Here is a 22,609-nt window from a genome sequence, read left to right as displayed (position 1 = left end):
AAAGTCCGCTCTGCGGGCAGTTTTGCCCACCCGCCCAGCACCCTGTGGGGCTGCACTGTCACATTTCGTTTGTACAAAATAATGTTCTTTGCTTGGACACCCAGCGTGTGCTAGGCCAGGAGCCGGAAGCGTATCTTAACTGCCCACCCCAGCCCTTTGCCCTGCATTCCAGATAAGGACTTGGTGGCTCAGAAAAGTTAATTAACCTGCGCATCTCCATGCTGCACGTCTGTAGCCACCCAGGATGGCAACCTCATCTCTGTGGCATGGCATCCAAGGTACCCAACGCCTCACTGGGCAACTGAGTAAAGTCCTGAAAGGGCCAAAGATAGCCCGAGGCTTTTGAAAAGAGGCCTTAGGTCAACCAATCTCTGGGTTTTTATCTTTTTTTTTTTTTTTTTTTTCAGCCTAAGACCAGACACTTGGATCCCCTTGCAAGGCCCACCTTCCTGACCCTTATCCCCATCCACCCAGTAGGTGGGAGAAAGAGGCGTCTTCATTCCTCCTTGCCCCTCCCTCTGTGGGGCGGGCCGCTTTGTGGGGGGGGGGGGTCAATCCGGCTCCCCCAAAGCAAGGATGGGAGTGGCGGGGGCGGGCTGGAGAAGATTCCCGCCGTCCCGGAAGAGTAAAAGGGGCCGCGGGTCCGGCTCCACCGCCGGCACCTGCTACCTAGAAACCTCGGGCCGAGGTACCGCCCCCGGCCCCCGCCCGGGCCCGTCCGCCACAAGAGCGCTGGCCCTTTAAGAGCCGCGGTAGGGGATCGCGGGGAGGAGGGCCGGGAGCGCCGGGAGCTGCGCGGAATTCGCCGGGAACCTCGGGCGCCGGCTCCCTGGCTAGCTCACTCGCTCCGGCTCGTGCCCTGCGCCTCGTTTTTAGGCTGCCCGGGGAGCCGGGCCGGGTCGGACGCGGGGCGAGCAGGATTCACGGGCGGGAGGCGCGCGCTCCCGGCAGCGCCTGCCCCCCAACATGGACAGAAGGAGCTGGGCGCGCAGGGCACGCCGCGGGATCGGGCGGCCGGAGCGCTGAGGCAGACAAAGGCTCCGGAGTTGCGCTTGCTCTCCGCCGGGCCCCGGGCGCCGAGGCTGCAGGACTCCGCGGCAGGCGGCTCCGGCCCGCCCTCTCCCTAGTGGGCCGGCTCCGCGCGCCCGGACCTGCCCGGCCCGCTTCTCCTCGGCCGTGGGAATTTGCCGAGGCTCGGGCGGTGAGCCAGGGAGCGTCGCAAGTTCCGAGCCGCGTGCGGGGACCCGGCGCCCGCAAGCGGGCGAGCCCCGCGGGCATGGGCAGCGACCGGAGCGCGCCCGGACGGCCGGGCTGGGCGGGCAGTCTCCTTGGCGGCCGGGAGGCGGCTACGCGGCCGCAACTGTTGCCTCTGCTGCTGGTGCTTCTGAGCTGCCTGGGCCGCGGCGCAGCGGCGGAGGACGCCGAAGTCAATGCGGAGGTAAGGACCCTCGCCAGCCGCTTTGCCGGGGGTTGGAGAACTTGAGGCTGGGGGACTTGAGGGTGGGAAGGAAGCCACGCCCGCAGCTTGAAGCGTGGAGGGGAAGCGCGCAGAGATGAGCCCCTGTCCCGGAGTTGGGGGCGGGGAAGAAAGGGGACCGGGCCAGCTGACCCTCTCCAGCTGGCCCTTGGCGGTGCACCTCTTCACAAACCCTGGAGGATGTAGGGCTTGAGCCCACTCTCTACTCCTCCAGCCATGTCCAGGGCACTGATCTTCACAACCCGCCTCCCGGGAGCTGCTTCTGCGGCCCCCAGCCCCTGTTCCTCTCCCCTCTCTTCCGGATGCCCGATTCCTCGAGAGCCCTGCAGACGCGCGGTGACGTTCTTTGCTAACCGAGAGGGGGCTGCTCTGGGGACCGGGGGTGGGGGTGGGGACCTTGAGCACAGCGGCAGCGCTCCCGCCTAAGAGTTTGGGTGACACTGAGCCGCGTGCGGCGCGCTGGGGTAGGGGGAAGGGGTGCGAACCTCCGAGGCAGCCGATCAGGGTTGAGGGGGCGCTTTGGCGACTTTCTCGGACTCTTGCGCGCAAGTCGTGCCACCGCCAGATGGGATCAAGAGGGAGACCGGATCTCACCCGGCGCTCCCTTCACCGGCGCCCCTACGGCCAAGGCCCGGGTCTAAGAGGGTGGACTCTGGACATCTTTTCACCAGGAACCCGCCTGACGTCCCTACGGGGACTCATCTCTGGATCGGTCCAATGTATAATGTATGATTAGGCGGGGCCTCCTGGCGTAGAGCTGAGTCTAGCCAGCGCCCCCGGCTCCACGGGGTCGCCGAGCGCTGTCCTCCGGACAAGGGACAGTGAGGGCACTAGCTCCACTGAGTCAGAGCAAAAGCGAACATGTTCTTTCTCCGACACCCAAAACACTGCTTCCTGGCCCAGAGAAGAGGTGAGGTTTGGGTGCATGGTGGAGGAGACACCCTTCTCTGCACGTCCCCGGTAGGCTTGGGCCTCGGTGCCCTTGGGCTGGCCTGGAGCCTCTCGCCGCCCGGGTTACGGGCCTGAGTGCCGTTTCTATTTGCAGCCAGGCCGGTGCTCCCTCCCAGCACCCTCCCCCCCAACCCTCCCTGCGGCTTCCCCACCTCCCCGGCTGCCTGGGAGTTTTTTCCGATAGAAGCCTGCCCTTCCCCGCCCTACTTTAATAAAAGCTCGGAGGAAGGGCAGGGAATTCCTCCCAGCTCAAGTTACACCTCCCAGCCAGTTCCCCACCTGCTCTGCCCTCCCTCTATGGCTTGGCCAGGGAAAGCAGCAAGGAGCCAGGCCCTGGCAGGAGGCAGAGCCGGGAGCCCAGGCCATGCCCAGTCCAGCTCCATCACCCCGCCCCTGATTCACACATTCAGACAAGCAGGGGCTTATTTGAAAACTCCTGCTGGTGGGAAATGGCCCTCAGCCTGCCTCCAGGTACTGGCCAGAGTGCTGTTTGCACCCACCTGCCACTCTCTGGAGTGGAATACCAAAGAATTGCAAGTCACAGACCCACCCCCCAGGAGTTTATAATCTACTTAGAAATGGCATCTCTGAACAGAAGCAGTCACTTTGGACCAAACTGGGATTTGGTAGCTAGGTATTGTGATTTGGCATCTTAGATGGATAGGAGCTTGGGCACTGGGACCTGTGGTGTGAGGGTCTTTGTTCTCTCCTTTGCTTCTGCTTCTCCATCACCCTGTCCTCTCCCAGCTGAGTGAGTACCTGCTGCCCAGGGTCTGCACTGGGGGCTTCCCTGTGGGCTCTGATGGTAAGGAATCCACCTGCAATGCCAGAGACCCTGGTTCAATCCCTGGGTTGGGAAGATCCCCAGGAGAAGAGAATGGCAACCCACTCCAGTGTTCTTGCCTGGAGATTTCCATGGAGGAGCCTGGCAGGCTACAGTCTGTGGGGTTGCAAAGAGTGGGACACAACTGAGTGACTAACACCTTTCACCTTTCAGGGTCTGCACTGAGGGCACAGACCATGCCCCTACGCCGGTGTGGCACCGACTAGGGATTGATTGACCTGCAGCCCCTCTCCTCAGGGGAAACTTGGGTTGGGCTATTGCAGGAAGAAACTCTGGAAAGTACAGGGGACCCTTGAATGCTGGAAGCCAAGGTAGATGGGGGGCTCAAGACTGGTGGGCTAGCCCAGATTCTACAATTGGCTTTCGGGTACAGGCTGTTGCTTCTTAGGGTCCCATCAAGTCTGGCCAGATCTGGGCCCACAGCCAGCTCATTTGCCCCGAGGCTATAGGAAAACTGTGCCGAGTCCAGGCGCTTCAATGACCAGCCTCAGAGATTCATGGGCCTGGCTACACCCCGTGTCCAGAGTCTCCATACCTTGAAGAAGGGCTTTGGTTCTTGACCACAGCTCCAGACCTTGGGTCAGGTCACAGCTAGGACAGTCTCTGAGCAGCTGAGTCAAGGCCAGCTGCTCTCTCCCTCCCTCCCAGGGCAGAGTTTCATCAGGCTAAGGAAGCAGGCAGGTGCTCAGAGCCAGCACACACCTGCAACCTGCCAGTCCCCAGCCTGGAGAAGGCTGTCTGTCTTGGGGAAGCCACCACTGAGCCATTCTGCCCTGTCCCACTCCCTCCCTGGCTGTCCCACTCCCTCCCTCCCAGTCTGCAGCCGTTCTGCATAAACCAGGCCCTCCCTGCCTGACTGAGGTGTGAGCTGCAGCTCCTGGCCTCCTGGCCTGAGAATCCAGGCTCCCCTTTCTGTCCTCCTATCTCTGGCTCCAGCACCTAGTCCACTTAAGTGCCTTTGGTTTTCATCAGAGAAGCTTTGGTCTTTCCCCACCCCCTACTCCTCCCCAGACACACCTGTAGGCCCTCAGCCCTCCTGCCCTGCCCCAGGGAGGTGACTCAGGCTGCCAGAGTTCACAGGTGTGGTGCCCCTGCCACTCAATCATGGGCACACCCACTTTCCCTGAGCAGACTCCTGGGTACCTTCCTTGCCCTTCCCCAGCAGCTGAGGAGGAGAGCAGACAAAGGAGGGTAGGGGTCAGCTCGAATTCTGCCTTTGACCTTCAGGTCTAACTGGTGAGCCACAGCCCCAGGCTTCCGGTGTTCCAGTCTCTGTCCACACTTCTGTGCTGGCCCCTGGGGCTCCGCGGGTGTGCTCATATTAGTGCCCTGTCCTAACGGTGGAGCAGAAGCTGCAGGGGCCCCCATGCCCACCCTCAAGGGGAAGAGGTGTGATCGTGTGAGGGCCTTGTCTTTGAGAACCTATAGAAGCTGAATCTTCTTTTCTTTCTATTCTCTTATCAGTAGCAAGCCACTGTTCTCCATACTTTGTTTCAAAACCCAGGGAGAAAGGGGCTGATGAGTGCTGCCGGGGACTCGGGATCTGTTGGGCCACGCCCTTTATGCCAAGTCCTTCTCCAGGGCCCTATGTTTGGGCTGCCCTGGGGTCTGGTCAGTCGGCTGCCTCCTTGCAGAGAACAGCTCTGCATGCGCTCCGTGTCTGTGCGTCACAGACCTGCCTCTTCTGACCCCTAGACGCAAACTGCTTCATTTGTGTCCAAGGACAGTGGGGAGGAAATAACCTAGAAACACACCCAGACGCCGCCCCCCTCCCAAAGAAGACTTCCCCCAGAATCCCTCCAAATACTTCCTCCAAAATCCCTCCAAATACTGCCTGCATTCTCTAATACCAACTCAGAATAACAAGACTGCCCGGCAAGGATAAACCTCTCCCTGCCAAGCACTGGGTTCTGGCCACTCCTCCGTGCCCTCCAGGTGTTCCCTGCCATGGACCCCTCTGCCCAGCTGACAGTTTGACTTCTGCCTGAGGCCACCTCAGCTGTGGTGGTCTTTGTGGTGGCTGTAGCTTTCCACCTCCAATTAAAGTTGTTGCTATAGACTGAGTGAAGCCCCTCCCCTCCCTCTACCTACCCCCCAGCTTTCTCAAATAATATGTTGAAACCTAACTTCCCCAAGGTGACAATATTTGGATGTGGGGGCCTTTGCAAAGTGATTAGGTCATGAGGGCAGAGCCCTCGTGGGTGGGATTAGTGTTATTCTAAAAACTGTCTGAGGGACTTAACTGGTGCTGCACTGGTTAAGACTCCAGGCTTCCAATGCAGACGGTGTAGGTTTGGTCCCTGGTCAGGGAACTAAGCTTCTCTCAGTGATAAAGAATCCACCTGCCAATGCAAGAGACACGGGTTCAATCCCTGGGTTGAGAAGATCCCCTGGAGAAGGAAATGGCAACCCAAACCCATTCCAATATTCTTGCCTGGAGAATTTCATGGGCGGAAGAACGTGGTGGGCTACAACCCATGGGATTGCAAAAGAATTGGACATGACTTAGTGACTGAACAACAACAGTTAACTAAGATTCCACATCCCTCACGGTGCGACTGAGGTGTAAAAAGATAAAACACAAAAACTGTTGGAGAAATCTCCCTTGCCCCTTCCATCGTGTGAGGACACAGCAAAAAGTTAGCAGCCAGACCTGAGCATGCTGTCACTCTGAACTTGAATTTCTTACTTCCAGAACTGGGAGAAATAAATGTTGTTATGAGCCACCCAGCTTATGGTATTTTTATTATAGCAGCCAGGATGGACTAAGGCAGTTGGCACCTTCAGTGTCATCCCAAGATTTATGTAGTTCACACAGCTGGCTCCTTAGGCAGGGGCCAAACCCCGTGGCCAGCTCTGCCTTGGGCGTGGAGAAGTGTTCTCTGGGTCAGCAGAAGCAGAGAGGGCTTGGGGCTCTCTGCTTAGAGCTTCCTCCATCTCAGAGAGGGCCCCAGGAGGAGTCCACAGATGACGGTGAGGACCTGGCACCGTCAGCTGCTGAGCACTCCAGGCCTGAGGCACACAGTAGGCGCTTTCTGACTGGACAAGCCTCGACTGAGTTAGGCTCATATGAAGCCGTTCCCCAGCAGGACCCTGATTTTAGGCATGCCTGAGCGCTTTAGGGGAGTAGCACAGATTTTTGCAGCTGTGTTTTGGAGCAAAAACAGCAGAGATGTTCAAGGTGGGCCTGGATCACAGAGACAAAAAGGAAAGCCTCTCACCAGCTCCCGTTTCCCTCGTGGGATCAGCAGACAATGAACAAATAGACCCAACTCAACCTCTAGGATCTAGACAGACAGACCCTGGGTCCCAGCCATTAGCCAGCCCTCAGACATGCCCCCATGGCCATGGAGGCTGGAGGCCAAGGTTTGGAGCTGCTCTCCAGGACTAACCCTTGAACCTTGGGCACCACCTTGTCCTCCTCCCAGAGGGTACTGATCACCACTGCCCCCACCCCCCAGGGGTGAGAGCCCAACTTTGAGTCCACTGTATTTGAGCACGGCGCCTGGTACATAGGAAGTGCTTACAAAATGGTGGCAAAATACAGTGAGACACAGATGGCATTTGCTGTTGGGCAAATCATTGACCCCATCGGAGCCTCAGCTAGGTAATACGGTTAGAGACAGTTCCACAGCATCACTGACTCAGTGGACATGAATCTGAGTGAACTCTGGGAGATAATGAAGGACAGGGAAGCCTGATGTACTGCAGTCCATGGGGTCGCAGAGTTGGACTTAGCGACTAAGATAGAGCCTCGGTTTCCTTGTCTACAAAATGAGACTAGTGGTAGTGTCTACGGGATGGTGTTATTGGGGAAATTCAGTGTGGTTGTATATAAAATACCCAGTGCTTCACACGATATCCCTCACGCAGTGCCCAGGGGAGAACCAGGCGTTACTTGTGAGCACCTTCAACATACTTGATTCCATCCTGGGCAGGGCCTACAGGTGTTTTGTAAGATTTTCACGTTTAATCCTGAATTAGCTCTGTAAGTTTAGGTGCAGTCATGACTTCACTGTACAGAAGAGGAAGTGGAGACTGTGAGGTGAGAGAACTTACCCTTGATCCCGCAGCCTGGATGGTAGCAGAGCCGGTCAGTGTGGCTTGGAGCCTGAGCTCCCAGCTCCCGGCTGGGTGAAAGGCTGCAGGTCAAAGCCCAGGGTGTCATTTTTTGGAAGCTCCATGGCCAGACTGGAGCCTGCTGGGCCAGAGCCAGGTGGGAAGGAGGGGATGGGGGTGGGGCCAGGGCCTCCCTCAACCACGGGAGCCGGGAGCCCTACCCCCACCTGTCCAGCCACTCGGGCCAGGCCCACTGAAAAGACCACACCTACCGGGGGGTTTCCAGGTGGACCGCCCAGGCCTGGCCCTCAGCCAACCGGAAACCACCAGCCAACAGGGCCCTTTCACCCCACCCCTGCCCACCCACTGGCCAAAGGACCCGGCTGTTGTTTTCTCCAGGTTAAGGAGTGTAGGGGGAGGCCCCTGGGTAAAGAAGCGGTGTCCTCTTCCTTCCTGTTTCCCTGGCCTGACATCCCCACCCCGCCGGCTCTCCCTACCACCCGGAGCCCCTTCCCCACCTATAGCTGTCCCATCTTGAGGGCTTAGATTTGAGCCCCAGGAGAGCAAGTGTGTTCTCAAACCACTTGAATATGACCCATGCTGCCTCTAAAGGAAGTAAATGGTCCACCAACGACAGGGCGGCCTGGCTTGGGGCCCCCGTAACTGGTCCCAGGACACCGTGAAAGGTCTGTGTCCACTGCTGACAGGCCTGACAAGACGCCTTTTGTGCCTGTCTGGGCAATCCTGCCAGGGTCTGCCTGGCCTGCAGAGAAAGTGGGATGACAGAAGCAGAGCTGAGCCAGGAGCGATTGCTCTTATCGTGTGGGGTCTGATAAGGCCGGGTGGGAGGGGGCTCCACTGATCTGAGCCTGGAGGAGCTGGCTGTGGGGTAGCTGAGGCTTGCCCCTACCCTGAGACTGCTTAATGCACATTATTGATCTGGTGGCTCCTTCCTAGACACGCCCTCAGGATGGGGGAGGGCCTGCCTTGGCAAGGTCTCAGCAGTCCTGGGGAGCAGCCTTGCTGATGTGGCCCAGTGCCCAGACCCAGACACCCATGGTGGGGAGGATTAGACTCCCTCCCCCAGTGCCCTCCCCCAGCACTGTGCTGGGCACGGTTCCCCAGATGGGCCAGAGCCCAACATCCCCAACCTCAGGCCAAGAGAAGCCGACAGTGCTGCCTCCGGGCTCCAGTTCTACCCACAGACCTGCTGGGTGAGCCGTGCACCCTCTCTGAACCTTCCAGTCTGTAATGGGGATAGGCTACTTGTGAGCATTGAATGGGGTGATGAGAATCAACAGCCTGGCTCCTGCAGATTCTCAGCCCCAGGCTGCTATATTTATGACCTCTCCTATAGGGCCAGGGGGCCAGGAATGCCCCCACCCCCAGACTCCTGATGGCTCTACATTTCCCTGCCTGGGGCCAGCCACTCACCTGAAGCTTCTGTCCATACTTATGGGGTGGGGTCTGGAGCTGGAGAAAGAAGTAGCTGAAAGAACAGGTTGGTGGGGCCCGTTCTCCCAAACAGCCTCCCTCTCTGGGCTGCAGGAGGCAGGAGGGGGCCTCGTGCTCTCCCTGTAGAACCCTTCCCTGCCGCCCACTGGGCAGTGATCCTCACGGAGGGGGTCTCCCTACTCTGCTGCTTATGGGCCTGCCTGAGCCTCAGTTTCCCCTTGTGAAAAACAGAACTTCACTGCTTGGTTCATCCCACCTGTGAGACTCGGGTGACAGGAAAAGGAGTCCTGATGGAAGGGGGAGGGAGGCAGTGTTTATACCGGTAGGAGCAGTGGAGCCTTGAGCAAGCCTCTCCCCCACTTTGAGACCAGGGTTCTGTCGTGACTTTGGGAATTGCTCCCCATTTTTGTCCCGTGGCTGCAGAGCCCTCAGGAGACTGGAGTCAGGGCAGCACCTGCCCTACGCCTGGTGCCTGCCCCCGCCCCATGCTCTTTTCCTTCCACCCCCAGGGCCTGTCGCACTTAGAACAGTCGGGTGATGAGAAACTTCCTCCTGGATAGTGGCGGAGGCAGGGTTGGGGGCAGCCCCAGCCCCGAGGGTGGTGTAGACTGGTTGGTGCTTAGTCAGCTCTGAGCCCATCGCTTGCCAGTCAGGCGTCTCCATCAGCTCCTTCGCCTTATCATCCAGGGACTCAGCTGCTCTGCCAAGGCCGTTTCAGCCTGGTCCACTCACGTCACCAGCCCTCGGCCTCAGCTTTCTACCCAGACACTGGCCGAGAGACATTTGTTACCGAGGAGGCTTGGCTGATACCGAGGTGGAAGCTCTTGGCTTCCCTGGGACTCAAAGGGTGCCTGGTAGTGTGACGGAGGGTCCACAGGCACCCTTGGGCCTTTGGTGTCAGCCCCCGAGCTGCCTCAGTACTGAAGGGGCCCCTCTGCCCCTTCCGCCCCGCCGGGCTCTGGACCTCTTCACTGCAGACAGGCCCGGCTCCCTCCCTTGCCCTCCTCTCCCCTCCCCAGGGCCCCAGCCAGCCTCCCCCGCCTGCCCTGCCCTCCTCCTGTCACTCGCCAGACACCACTAATCAGCCCCTTGGTGGCCTGTGATTGCGCTCCCCGGATATTTTTACCTTATGCAAATAGGTGATGTAGAGGTGCCCTAGTCTGTCAGCTGCAGCCCCAGGCCCTCCCCCCACCTCCAGCCGGATTCCTGTCACTGTGAGAGCTAGCCAACCTCACAGCCTCGCCTTCTAGATCTCTCCAGGCTTCTTCAGGCAAACCGTGTCCATCAAGGGTGGTGGACGTCCCCCTCTCCAGACATAACAGGCGCCTCAGGAAAGGTTTCTGTGCTTGGGAAGAAGGCTGTGGAGGGTGCCCAGAACATTGCCAGGGTCTGGAAGCTGGAGGAAGGAGCTGGAGAGGTGAAGGAGGCCTGTAGGGGGTGCCTCAGGGCACTCCGACCTCCCCCAGCCCTGAGGCTGCCTTGTCCCAACCGTTCTAGGAACAGTGGGGCAGCCCTCCACCCCCACCCCAGCCCTGTCATTAGTAATGCGCTTATTGAGCACTTTTCCCGCCCAGCACAGTGCCCAGGGCTCCTGTGGACATCCCCATTTCATCCTCATGGAAACCCCTGAGATGAAGCAGGTCCTGATACCACCCCTTTAACAGAGGCACGGGAATATAAAGGGGGCTGACGAGGCTCTGTCTCCAGAGCTGTGGTGGTTTCCCAGCTCGGTGTCTCTGCCTCTTTCGTTGTCCTGTGACTGTCACCCAGGGCCCTGTGAGCCCTCCAAGCTGAGGCTCGGCATCCCCAGCCTCTGGCCATCTCCTGACTCCGCCCTTGTTGGCTCAGCCTCTGCTCCCTCCAGTGGCAGCCTGGCATGGCTGAGCCAGGCTGTGTGGGCAGCCCGTCCACTCCGGGGTCCTGGCCAGGTGCCAGGGTGGCACCGAGGGGAGCCAGTACCTGAGGAACTGGACGTGGCCCTGGTGGCAGACTGATGTGGGCATGGCCCAGGTTGACACATGGCTGTCAGCCCAGAGCAGTGTCTGTGTCCAGCCGCCATCTGCCCCGCGGGCCCTTGCTCTGCAGCCTCTGCCTTCCAGAGCCTCTCAGAGCAGGTCCCCTCACTTGGGTTTTCAGAGACTGAGGATAACAAGGAAAGCTTCAAAGGACACGCTTCCATGGCCAAGGCCCACACAGCAGTCCCTGGCCTCTGTGCTGACCAACCTCCCACAGTGGTCACCATGATCTCATCGCCTTGTGGGCACGAGGTGGGCAGGGCAGAGTCCCCTTTCTCAGTACCACTCAGCTTGGCTCACTGGGGATCCCACCGTCGGGTTTCAACTGCAGTGGTCCTGTCTGCTCACAAACTCACAGGTGTGAACTTCTCTGCAGTGGGTCTCCCCGGGGAAATCGTAAGCCCCTGGAGGTCAGCCGCCTCCTCCATGGCCTCCAGCTGGCATGGTGCCTGGCACAGAGAGGGTGCTCAGAAACATTTGGCAGGGTGGCTGGCTGGGTGGGTGGACAGACAGACAGATGGGTAGATGGATGAGAAGACTTGCTCAAGGACTTCCCTGGTGGTCCAGGGGCTAAGACTCCGAACTCCCAATGCAGGGGGCCTGGGTTCGATCCCTGATCAGGGATCTAGGTCCCACATGCTGCAACCAAGAGTTTGCACGCCACAGCTAAAGATCTCACATGTCGCAAGGAAGATCAAGGATCCCACATGCGGCAGTCAAGACTCAGCGCAGCCAAATAAAGATACAATTTTTAATATCTTTTTTATATATATAAAAAAAAAGACTAGCCAAGCAAATCCTGAAGGGGATAGGCGCCCCCACTGTGTCCCAGCCGCTCTTCACAGGGTCATCTCTTTCACATTGCACCCACCAGTAACCCTATGGCTCCCCATCTTTCACATGAGAAAAGTCAGGCCCAGAGAGAACAGAGTTAGTGGCAGAGCAGAGACTGAACTTCAGGCCTCCGGTCCCACCCTGCTGGGCCTGGGTAGACTCCCTGAACCCACATGCTCTCCTTCCAGAAGGCTTAGGATCTGGTGAAAGTGTCAGTCGCTCGATTGTGTCCGACTCTTTGCCATCCCATGGACTGTAGCCTGCCAGGCTTCTCTGTTCATGGATTTCCCAGGTAAGAAAACTGGAGTGAGTAGCTGTTCCCTTCTCCAGGGGATCTTCCTGACCCAGGGATCAAATCCGGATCTCCCACATTGCAGGCTGATTCTTTACCACCTGAGCCACTAGGGAAGCCCCATGGTTTTCCTACTAGGTGAGAACTCAAGAGGTTCTAAACCCCATAGAGGTCCTAGGGGTCTGCCTGGATGGTAGGGGACCCACCCTTGCAGGGGCCAGTGCAATAATAAAGATGGCAACTGTGGGCTGTCCTCATGGACACAGCTACCATCCTCATGGGGGAAGACAAACGATAAACAGCCAAGTGAAATGTAGTGTGTCAGATGGTGACGAGGGCAGGCAAGCAGGAGAGGGAGGGCGTGCAGGGTACAGCAGGTGGGTGTGTTTTCTATATTTGTCAGAGAATACCCCTCCAATAAGGTGAGGAAGCAGAGACCTGAAGACAGAGAGGGCATGAGCCATGCAGATGTCTGGGAAGAGCACTCCAGGCAGTAGGAACAGCAATGCGAAGGCCCAAGGCAAGAGTGAGCCCGGCTGGGCTGAATGAATGATAGGAGCGAGGTCTGAGAGCCAACCTGGGGCCCAGTAGCTCCTGTAAGAATTGGCTTTTCCTCTGAGGCGGGGAGTCTTTGGAGGGTTCTAGGCAGAGGACTGATCAGACCCGGCCTTTTGTTCCAGCTCTTGTGTGAGAACAGACCACAGGAAGTGGAAGCAGAGAGAGTGGTCCAGAAGCCCACACTGGTGGGAGGTGATGGGGGTGGGAGGGGGTGGGAGGCAGACTGCGCATGCTTGGAGGTCAGGGGGCCAGGACCTGCTGACCAGGCCGTGGCCTCTCCTTTGCAGAACTGGCTGCGGCTCTACGGCTACCTGCCCCAGCCCAGCCGTCACATGTCCACCATGCGCTCCGCCCAGATCCTGGCCTCGGCCCTCGCCGAGATGCAGCGCTTCTACGGGATCCCCGTCACGGGTGTGCTGGATGAAGAGACCAAGGCGTGAGTCCTTCCGTCAGGTCATTCCCAGACCCCACTAGCACCTGCCCTCCTTCCAGCCTGCTGTGATAAAGGCTTGGCCTGTGGAGTTTTCCAGGAAAGGGTGGCCTAGATACAAGGTGGCAAAGGGTTTGATCCTCCATGCTAGCTCTCATCGGTTGGGAGGGGCTGCTGCTGTCTTGTATTGAGAAGGCTCCTGAGGCTGAAACCCAGCTCAGCAGCAAGGAGCACAGGATTGATTAGTGGTGTCTGCCATTGGCTTGGGAATGGGAGGTGTGGTATACGTGCTGTGATTGCCTAGTTAGGCCTTGCTCTGAGTCTGACAGAGATGCTGTGACCCAGAGCCACATTCTTGATGAGCACTCAGAGCAGAAGGTATCAGGGATAAAAGGCCTTAGGGTAACTCAGCTCCTGCTCCTGGGTGATACTGGTAAACAGGGGCTCTCCTTTGCAGAGCCACTCCTAGACACGCAGTCTTCCAGTACCAGGCCATCATACCATTTTCCTGAGAAGGAGCTCAAAGCTTAGGGAGAGTCTTCTCACTGCCGCTGCCCTCATAATAGGTGCAGCTGGAGGCCGGTGGCTGGAGGGTGGGAGATGGTGGACTGCCTGGAAGAGGCGGTGCCCAGCAGGCAGGTGTGTTGAGAGGAGGCTTTGTGCTCCCAGGTGGATGAAGCGGCCCCGCTGTGGGGTGCCAGACCAGTTCGGGGTACGTGTGAAAGCCAACCTGCGGCGGCGGAGGAAGCGCTACGCCCTCACGGGGAGGAAGTGGAACAACCACCACCTGACCTTCAGGTAGAGACCCCAGCTGCCCAGGGTGGCCTCCCCTCAGGGCATGTTTCTGAAGTGCTGGGACCGCTCCTTCCCTGGGCTGAGGCCTCAGGCTTCCCAGTGGGCTTGTCTGGAAGGCTTCCTTTCCCAGCAGCCCACTGCAGGGTGCCCGGCCTCCCCATCCAATCCCACCCCCATGCTGATTAGATCGGCTCCTCCCCCACTGCAGTTTCCCTCTAGAGAATGGTGGGGCCCTTTGAACTCTGCTCTGTCCTCCCTTCCTCCCTCCCTGCACCCACCAGCAGCCAAGGGCTGGCCTCACCCACCCAGGTGGGCTTCTACACCAGTGAGAACTGGAGGCTTTGGGGGTGTGAAGGATAAGGGAGGCCCTGGAGCATTTGGGCAGTCCAGCATCTGCCCGGGGGGATGTGTGCACCGAGTCACCCGCACAAACCCTGCTTCAAATACCCCTCCTTCCTTTCCGCCAAATTCTTTGGCAAGAAACCCCCATGAGCCTTGAGCTGCATGGCAGTCCTCAAGGGTCCCCCTTCCCGTTCCAATCCAGCCATGACCCACCCTCAGCTCCGTCTCCCGAGGAAGAGCAGCTCTCGAGGTCCTGAGGAACCCAGGCCACCAGAGTGAACTCACGATCCATGAGCTGATTCATGATCTCTGATGGAGCTCTGTCTAGCACACAGATGCTTAATCTGCTTTAAATGGGATCTAACAGGCCTCACCATGCTTTTATCATGTGCCGGCACATGCTCTCCGTGAGTTAAGCCGCTGACTCCTCCCAGGGACTCCGTAATAGAAGTGCTGCCCTCCTTTCCCATTTCACAGATGAGGAAGCTAAAACTCAGAGAGCCTTAAGTTGCTTGCCCAAGGTCACACAGGAAATGTTAGAGCCCAGCCTTGAACCTGATTCAGCCTGACTCTGGAGCCCAACATTCAGAACCACTTGGCCTGTGTTTCCCAAACCTCAGCCGTTTGCATCCCACTTTCTAGGCCTTTCTCTTGGCTCTGTATCACCTATACGTTTAATTACTTAATGTTTTCTTAAAATAAGCGTATTTGGCAAAATGCAACCTTATTCAGTGATATCCTAATGAATTCCTGGGCTTGACAACTTAATTCTTTTTTTTTTTCAAATTCACATCAGAGTAAATTAACAGTCGGTATTGATGAGCATCGTCCATGAACCGGCTCAGATCCTATGCCCTTTCCCTGGGACCGTGTGTCCCCGCCCCCAACCCAGTCGATGCTAGCAATGGACAGCAGCCCCGGCCGTGGGCTCACTCACGTCTTCCCGTCTGCCTGCAGCATCCAGAACTACACAGAGAAGCTAGGCTGGTACCACTCACTGGAGGCAGTGCGCCGGGCCTTCCGTGTGTGGGAGCAGGCCACGCCCCTGGTCTTCCAGGAGGTGCCTTATGAGGACATCCGACTGCGGCGGCAGAAGGAGGCGGACATCATGGTACTCTTTGCCTCTGGTTTCCATGGCGACAGCTCGCCATTTGATGGCACAGGTGGCTTTCTAGCTCACGCCTATTTCCCTGGCCCTGGTTTGGGCGGGGACACCCATTTCGATGCAGATGAGCCCTGGACCTTCTCTAGCACTGACCTGCATGGTGAGCACCTCTGGTCACAGAGACAATGGGGGTGAGGGGTGGGGGGTGGGGAGGGTAGAGCTGGGGGCTGGGAGGTGAGAGCATCCCCCATGCAGTTCTTGGGAGCATTGACTCTTGGTCTCAGTCTGCTGTCCATCATCTCCAAGGAGGGTGATAGGGAAAGGAAGGAAGGGATTGGTGTACCCATTTTCCAGATGGGGAAGATAGAGGAAGATAGAAGTCACAGTGGCTCAGCTTCTTCTGAGAGTAAAGCGTGGGCAGGCTCTTTGGGTCCCTCAACCCATAGAGTGGGGTGTCCAGGTCCTGGGCCAGGCCAGAGCTGATCCCACTGCCCGCCATGACAGGAAACAGCCTCTTCCTGGTAGCAGTTCACGAGCTGGGCCACGCACTGGGGCTGGAGCACTCGAGCAACCCCAGCGCCATCATGGCACCATTCTACCAGTGGATGGACATCGACAACTTCCAGCTGCCCGAAGACGACCTTAGGGGCATTCAGCAGCTCTACGGTGAGCCGGCGGCAGTGGAGGACAGGGGGCTCTGCATGCCTGCTCTCAGCTCCCAGCCCCATGAAGCATAGGGACCGTGGCCACACCCATTTTGTAGATGAGGAAACTGAGGCCCCAAGAGAATTAGTGATGGTTCAAGTCATCCAGTCAGTAGAGGATGGTGCTAGAAATCAGTCCAGGGCTGGCTGACTCCAGGCCCAGGCCCTCACCCAGAGATTCCATGGTGGCTCCAGGGGACACAGGTGACCCCAGGGCCCCTTACTTCCCCCGTTTTCCTCCTCAGCCTGAGGGATATTCTTATTAGACCCAGGGTGTCCCTGGGGTCCCTGTTCCTCCCACCATTACACCCAGCCCAAGCGTGTCCCACTGAGGCTGTCCTCTGAGCATTGCTGGTTTATCACTTCCCAGCTCCTTTGAGGCAGGTAGCACCCCCCACCCCCCACCAAGGAAGCCCCCAATGGGGAGGTCTCTGGGGGCCAGTTCAGTGGGTCAGTGCCCACCCCAAGCCCTCGCTGTGGCAGGAACCACATTCTTCCCTCCGCTTGTGTCTATTGCTTCTGGAGCCTCCACTGGAACCAGCCAGCCTCCTAAGAGGAGCATCCCCAAGGGGAAGTGCAGCCAGGGGTGGCTTTAGGGTGCAGTGACCCTAGCGCAGTGTGGGGAGGTCAACGAAGGGACTGGAGGAATGGAAGAGACTGGAGGTCCCCCCTAGCGATGGTGGTGTGGGGAGGGGTCTGCTGTGGTCAGATAGGGCCTCTCACCTGGGTGGGCTGCCCGTGGGGCACAGGACTCCTCAGGCCACCAAGGTTCTGAGTAGGAGAAGCTGGCATCCTGGCTGGGTTCTGGGGCTACCCTCCTCACTTCCCCCTCCCACCCCTCTGCAGGCACCCCGGATGGCCAGCCACAGCCCACCCAACCTCTTCCCACTGTGACCCCCCGGCGGCCTGGCCGGCCAGACCACCGGCCCCCCAGACCCCCTCAGCCACCTCCCCCGGGTGGGAAGCCGGAGCGGCCTCCAAAGCCAGGCCCCCCACCCCAACCCCGCGCCACAGAGCGGCCCGACCAGTATGGCCCCAACATCTGCGATGGGGACTTCGACACGGTGGCCATGCTGCGGGGGGAGATGTTCGTGTTCAAGGTCTGGCCCCCGTCTGCGCCCCCGACCCCAGCCCCTTGGCCCAGGCTCAGAGCAGAGAGCTCCCTCCCACTTCTGCCCCAGACTCTTGCCCCACCTCCGCCCCCCTCACTCAGCAGCCCCTGCGGAGCCATCAGACCCTAGACCAAGAGGAAAACAGCCCAAGGGACAAGGGACTTGCCCGGGGTCGTACAATAAGCCTAGAGGCCCACACCCATCTGGGGCTCTCTCTCCTTGTGCCCCCTACCCCTGCCCTCTTCCTAAGACCCCCTGCACCAAACTCTCCCAGGCAGGGGGAGTCGTCCGCATCATCCACTGAGTAAAGGTGATGCTGGAAACCAAACCCAGAGCTGTCCAACTTCAGGGCCTGGCCCTCACTCGGCCCTCACCCAGAGCTTCCATGGTGGCTCCAGGGGACACAGATGGCCCCAGGGACCCTCGCTGCGCTCTCTTCGCCCAGTCTGAATATGTTATTAGACTGAGGGTGTTCCTGGGCTCCCAGGACCCATTCTTCTCACTATCACTCCCAGCCCAAGTGTGTCCCACTGGAAGGGGTGGGTGGGGGGCCCTCATGCCGTCCACTCACCCCCACGCCCTCCCCAGGGCCGTTGGTTCTGGCGGGTGCGGCACAACCGCGTCCTGGACAACTATCCCATGCCCATCGGGCACTTCTGGCGGGGCCTGCCCAGTGACATCAGTGCCGCCTACGAGCGCCAGGATGGGCGTTTTGTCTTTTTCAAAGGTGAGTTGGGGCAGGTGGGAGGGAGAGGGCTGGGCAGCCCTCCTGCCCTCACCTCTGGCCTGACCTCTGACCCAGCTGGGCCTGACGGAGGATGGAAAGGAAGGACCACGTGCACATTTCGTCTTGTCGCCCACTGCGGGCTTACTCAGGGGGACCTGACCCTGGCAGCAGGGCAGGGGTGGGGGTGGGGTAGACAGAGACCAGAGGCCTGGCGGGCAGAGGTGGACTGACTGAGGGCAAGTGTCCACCTTCTACAGCACAGGGCTCCGCCCCATCGCCCTCCTTCCTTGCATCCTAGGCCTCTTCCTTGCCCCTTCCTCTTAAGAGCAGGTCCCTGAGCCCACTCTGGGGAGTGTCCCTGGGTCTGTCTACAGAGACAGTGGAGCTCCCTCGCCCCAGCCCCTCCTCTGAGGCCTGCCCCCAGGAAGGGCCCCAGGGCAGCACCTCTGAAGGATTGGCTGTGTCCCCAGGCCCCCTGGCCTGAGTCTCAACTAGGCAGGAAGTCCCCAAGGACCGGGCTGGGCTCACACTACAAGGGAGAAGCCTGGGCCATGCACTGGGGGCCCCTCGGACACAGTCCCCAGATCCAGAGGCCAGGCCTCTTCCCTCTCTCTGTGCAAGAACTGTGTGTGGGGAGAGTGGATGTTCAAACAGGATCAGAGGCTCGTGTGTATTGCAATTGAGTGTGTGGTGTGTGTGTCACTGTGAGCTGGCAATGTAAATGTATACATGTAAATGGGTGCATTACACATACACCCTGAGTGCCACGTGTGTCCCTGAGTGCCACGTGCGTGTGATGTGAGCATGAGTTGTCTTGGGTATGGAGTGTCAGTGCTTGTTCTGTGTACAAGGATGAGAGTGTGTGTGCGTGGTGAGTGTAGCAGTGAATGTGAATTTGGGGACCTAGATTCTCACTCCCCGTGCCTGCCCCTGCAACGTCTCCCGCAGGTGACCGCTACTGGCTCTTCCGAGAAGCGAACCTGGAGCCGGGTTATCCACAGCCACTGACCAGCTATGGCTTGGGCATCCCCTACGACCGTATCGACACAGCCATCTGGTGGGAGCCCACAGGTCATACCTTCTTCTTCCAAGAGGACAGGTGAGCACCCCTCCGCTAAAGGGAAAAGGCTCCCATCCTCAGGCCCTCCAAGAAAAAACCCACGGCCTGGACAGGCCGGGCACAGCCCACAGCCTGGTACTTTTGGCCACAGGTATTGGCGCTTCAACGAGGAGACACAGCGTGGAGACCCCGGCTACCCCAAGCCCATCAGCGTGTGGCAGGGGATCCCCACCTCCCCTAAAGGGGCCTTCCTGAGCAACGATGCAGGTACCAGGGCCAGCCCCTGCCCAGCCTGCCCAGCATTCACCATCCCCCCGCCTCCACACACATGGGACAGGGCTTGCTTGCGGTCACCAGCATCAAGATGGCAGGCACGTGGGACCCAGCTGGGCCAGGCGACCATTGACACTATTTACAGAGGCCAAATAGAGCTTGAGTAAAGGTCCCCAAATCGCACAGTGAGGAAGTGGTGGAGTCAGGAGTCCAGCCAGGCCGGCCTGTGTCCAGAGCTGGTACTCAGAGCTGCCCTGCTCCCCGCAGAGCCTTGAGCCCGGCGGGGTTGTGGGGTGAGCTTGGGCTCAGAGCCTCGGGAGCAAGAGTCCTCCCGATGAACCCCCCTTACCTGCCTGGCAGGGAAGCCTGATCTCTGTCGTTATAACTGAGCAACGGGGAGTTGCAGCTTTTATTTCTCCAGCGGGGTCTCTGGTGAGTTTCAGAATGCCCATCAGCCTTCAGGTTCTCAGGGGCTTAGGGGAGATCCAGCTGGCTTTGCTAATGTCCAGGCGGGTCACATGGCTTCTGTGCACGGTGGCTTCACTCTGCGGCTGCTGTGACCTCATTGTGCCCTGCGGAGCAGGGATGCATCTGGTGGCTCAAACCTGGTCCTTCCTGGGGTTTAAAGGATGTGGACAAAATGCCCTGGACCAGAGATCTGGTCTAAGGGGGCATCAGGCTCCACTCAGGGTCTGACTGTGTGGCCTTGAGCAAGACACTGTCCTCTCCAGTGTAGGAGGAAGCCAGACTGGATCCCCTGACTCTAGCCCCCGACCCAGCAGGCTCTAGGACCCCTCTCTGCACTACCCTGGTCAGTGTCAGCCCAGCCAGAAAGTATGGACAGATTTCAAAATGCCCAGGGAAGCCAGTGAGAAAGAGGGTGTTTTAAAGCCAGGGCCCCTTTAGCTCTCCCTGGTTCTCCTCACGGGTCTCTGGCTGGTGGGGAGCCCCCACCTAACACTCCTCTGGCCTGCTTTGCCCCCTGCAGCCTACACCTATTTCTACAAGGGCACCAAATACTGGAAGTTTGACAACGAGCGCCTGCGAATGGAGCCCGGCTACCCCAAGTCCATCCTGCGGGACTTCATGGGTTGCCAAGAGCACGTGGAGCCGGGGCCCCGATGGCCCGACGTGGCCCGTCCACCCTTCAACCCCGACGGGGGTGCAGAGCCCGGGATGGGCGGTGACAGCGAGGAGGGCGAGGAGGGTGGTGAGGCAGGCCCTGGCGGTGGCGGCGAGGCAGGGCCTGACGAGGACGGGGGCAGCCGCGTGGTGGTGCAGATGGAGGAGGTCACGCGGACGGTGAATATGGTCATGGTGTTGGTGCCCCCTGTGCTGCTGCTGCTCTGCATCCTTGGCCTCACCTACGCCCTGGTGCAGATGCAGCGCAAGGGTGCGCCCCGCATGCTCCTCTACTGCAAGCGCTCCCTGCAGGAGTGGGTCTGACCCTCGGCGCCAGACCCTCCCACTCCCCACGGTGCTAAGGGGCCAGGCTGGCCGCGCCTGTGGTTCTGAGACGGCTCCTGGGGCCTTTCATCTGGAGCTTTCGGTGGCTCCTCAGCCCCCCAGTGGGGGTCCCTCCAGGCCCGCTGACATCCCTGCCAGCCCCGCCCCCTTGTTTATTTATGTCCAGGTATCTTTTTTTTTTTTTTTTGCACACTAATTAAGCATTTCTTCCTACTTGCCTGACCAGGGCGGTCCCTCAGGGCGATCCCTAAAGGCAGGGGCTTAGAGGTTTCTAAATATACTTCTGCACCAGACAGGGAGTTAGGCTCACACCCACCCCTGGTTTAGCCAGAGGAGCAGTGGGTCAGAAGGCCCTGTTGGAAAAGTAATCGAAGGGCTGCTAGGTTGGTCTCCACCCTGAGCACCTGGGTCAGAGCCGAGGGCTCTGTTGGTTTTAGAGCTTGGTGGGGCCTGACTGGTCTCCAGCCCCCTGCGTCTCAGAAAGAGCTTCCACCTGTGGCAGCCTCAGGCCAAAGGGGGCGGGGTGGGGAGGGGAGGGGAGGGGGCCCGCTGATCGAGAGTCCTGTTGAAGTTTGGTTGCTTCCCAGCCCACTTCTAACAACCCCAGCATTCGGGATTCCTTAGGCCCAAGAACCCTGCCTGCTCCTGGCCAGCCCGGGGCCAGCAGCCCCCAGCTCCCCTGTATCTCCTCCCCTCTGGGGAGAAGGGACCCTGGGCCTGCCTTACCAAGGACCAAAGGGGGTCTGCCAAGGCCCCTCCCCCAAGGGTAGCGCCAACCACGCCCCCCGGGGGCTGGGCTTCCAGCCTCCCGCCCACTCTCTCTGCTCTGAGCTGCGACTCAATTGGGTTCTTTCCACGAGCATCTTCCCTCCCCCTGTCACCCCCCACCACCACCCGCAGGGGTCTCAGAAGCCCACCAGCCTCAGGCTCAGCTGCCAGTGTCCTAGTTCTCCCGGGGAGAGAGGGGGTAATGGGTGCCCAGGCCGGGGTTGTAAGTGTCCAGAGACGCATGCCTACCAGGCTTAAGGGGTTCTTCCCCACCAGCTCGCTGACCCCAGGGACACTGGTGGGGGTGGCGTGGTGGCCAGCAGCTCATCCTCTCTCTCAGACTATGGGACGGGACTGTGGATCCCCCAGAGGAGCCCACTGTAGCCTGGGGCCTCCCCCGATCCTGGTTTCAACCCTGTGGATGGAGGTGATTCTGCCCTCTTCCTTCCTGAAGCAAGCAGGAGGCGAGGCTGCCGTGGGAAATGGTACTGTAGAGCCGGCTCTGTCCCCGCTGCTCCCCTAGCCCTGAGCAAGCCGGCCTGCCGCTCGGAATCCCTGAGGCCCCTGGGGTGAGGGGCCCCTCATGGACTGGCCCCCAGTGTGGGTCCAGCAGCGTCCTCCCCACTCCATCCTCAGAACCACTGGAGAGCCAGCCGAGGGGGGTGGGGAGGGGATCAGTGTCTGTAAATAATCTGCACTGATTAAATCGTTCTGCCGGCGACTGCGCCTCCTTTCTAAGAGGCCTCAGGCCTCTTAGAGGCCTTACAGCTGGAGCTTACAGCTAGAGGGACTGCAGGTGACTTGGGGGCAGGGGGTGGGGAGTGGGGGGGAACATGGTCCCAGCTTGGATTTGGGGACTTATTCCCCCCACGCCAAAGAGAGCTGATTCCCAGATCTGTGGGGGTTCTTTCCCAACTGGCCCTGGGAGGGGCAGGCCTCTGGGCAAGGCTGGGAAGTAGCTGCCCTCAATAGACCAGAGCAGGATAAGGCAAGGTACCAGGGATGGCCATGCTGGCATCGAGCGGAGAAGGGATGGGGAATTGACTGGTTATTCGTTCATGGTGAGAAAGAGCAATCAGCTTCCAGCCGTCTCAGAAGGGTGGGAGAACCAGTCCAGGCCACCCAGCCTTCCCACCCGTCCAGATTGGTTCTGGGAAGCCTGAAGACCCAGCTTGGGCAGGAGATGGGAAACAGTGCTACTGTGGAGTCTAACAATTCCTCTCGCCACACATGCTGCTCGGCCGGTGAGGGGCACCCAGTGCCACACAGTTTGTGACATGTTAGTTCCCCAGCCAGGAATTGAACCCTGGCCCTCAACAGTGAGGGCATGGAGTCCTAACC

General features: G+C 59.4%; 1 protein-coding gene across 2 annotated transcripts; it reads left to right on the top strand.

The window, feature by feature from the left end:
* Positions 1-774: 774 nt before the first annotated feature.
* Positions 775-21,989, top strand: MMP15 (matrix metallopeptidase 15). Of its 2 annotated transcripts, none has more exons than XM_027516428.1 (10): positions 775-1,438; positions 12,773-12,921; positions 13,585-13,713; positions 15,010-15,317; positions 15,662-15,823; positions 16,708-16,961; positions 17,562-17,700; positions 18,649-18,799; positions 18,912-19,027; positions 20,022-21,989. In XM_027516428.1, exons 1-10 carry the CDS (start codon positions 1,277-1,279, stop codon positions 20,477-20,479), a joined length of 2,028 nt encoding a protein of 675 aa, XP_027372229.1. In that variant the 5' UTR covers positions 775-1,276; the 3' UTR covers positions 20,480-21,989. The 2 variants fall into 2 exon arrangements, with proteins under 2 accessions (XP_027372229.1, XP_027372230.1); XM_027516429.1 differs by lacking the exon at positions 775-1,438 and adding an exon at positions 3,554-3,583.
* The last annotated feature ends 620 nt before the right edge of the window (positions 21,990-22,609 follow it).

The sequence above is a fragment of the Bos indicus x Bos taurus genome, chromosome 18 (genome assembly GCF_003369695.1).
Source record: "Bos indicus x Bos taurus breed Angus x Brahman F1 hybrid chromosome 18, Bos_hybrid_MaternalHap_v2.0, whole genome shotgun sequence".
NCBI classification, from domain to species: domain Eukaryota; kingdom Metazoa; phylum Chordata; class Mammalia; order Artiodactyla; family Bovidae; genus Bos; species Bos indicus x Bos taurus.
The sequence above is the reverse complement of the archived record's forward strand: the minus strand, read 5'-3'. Positions and strand labels throughout refer to the sequence as shown.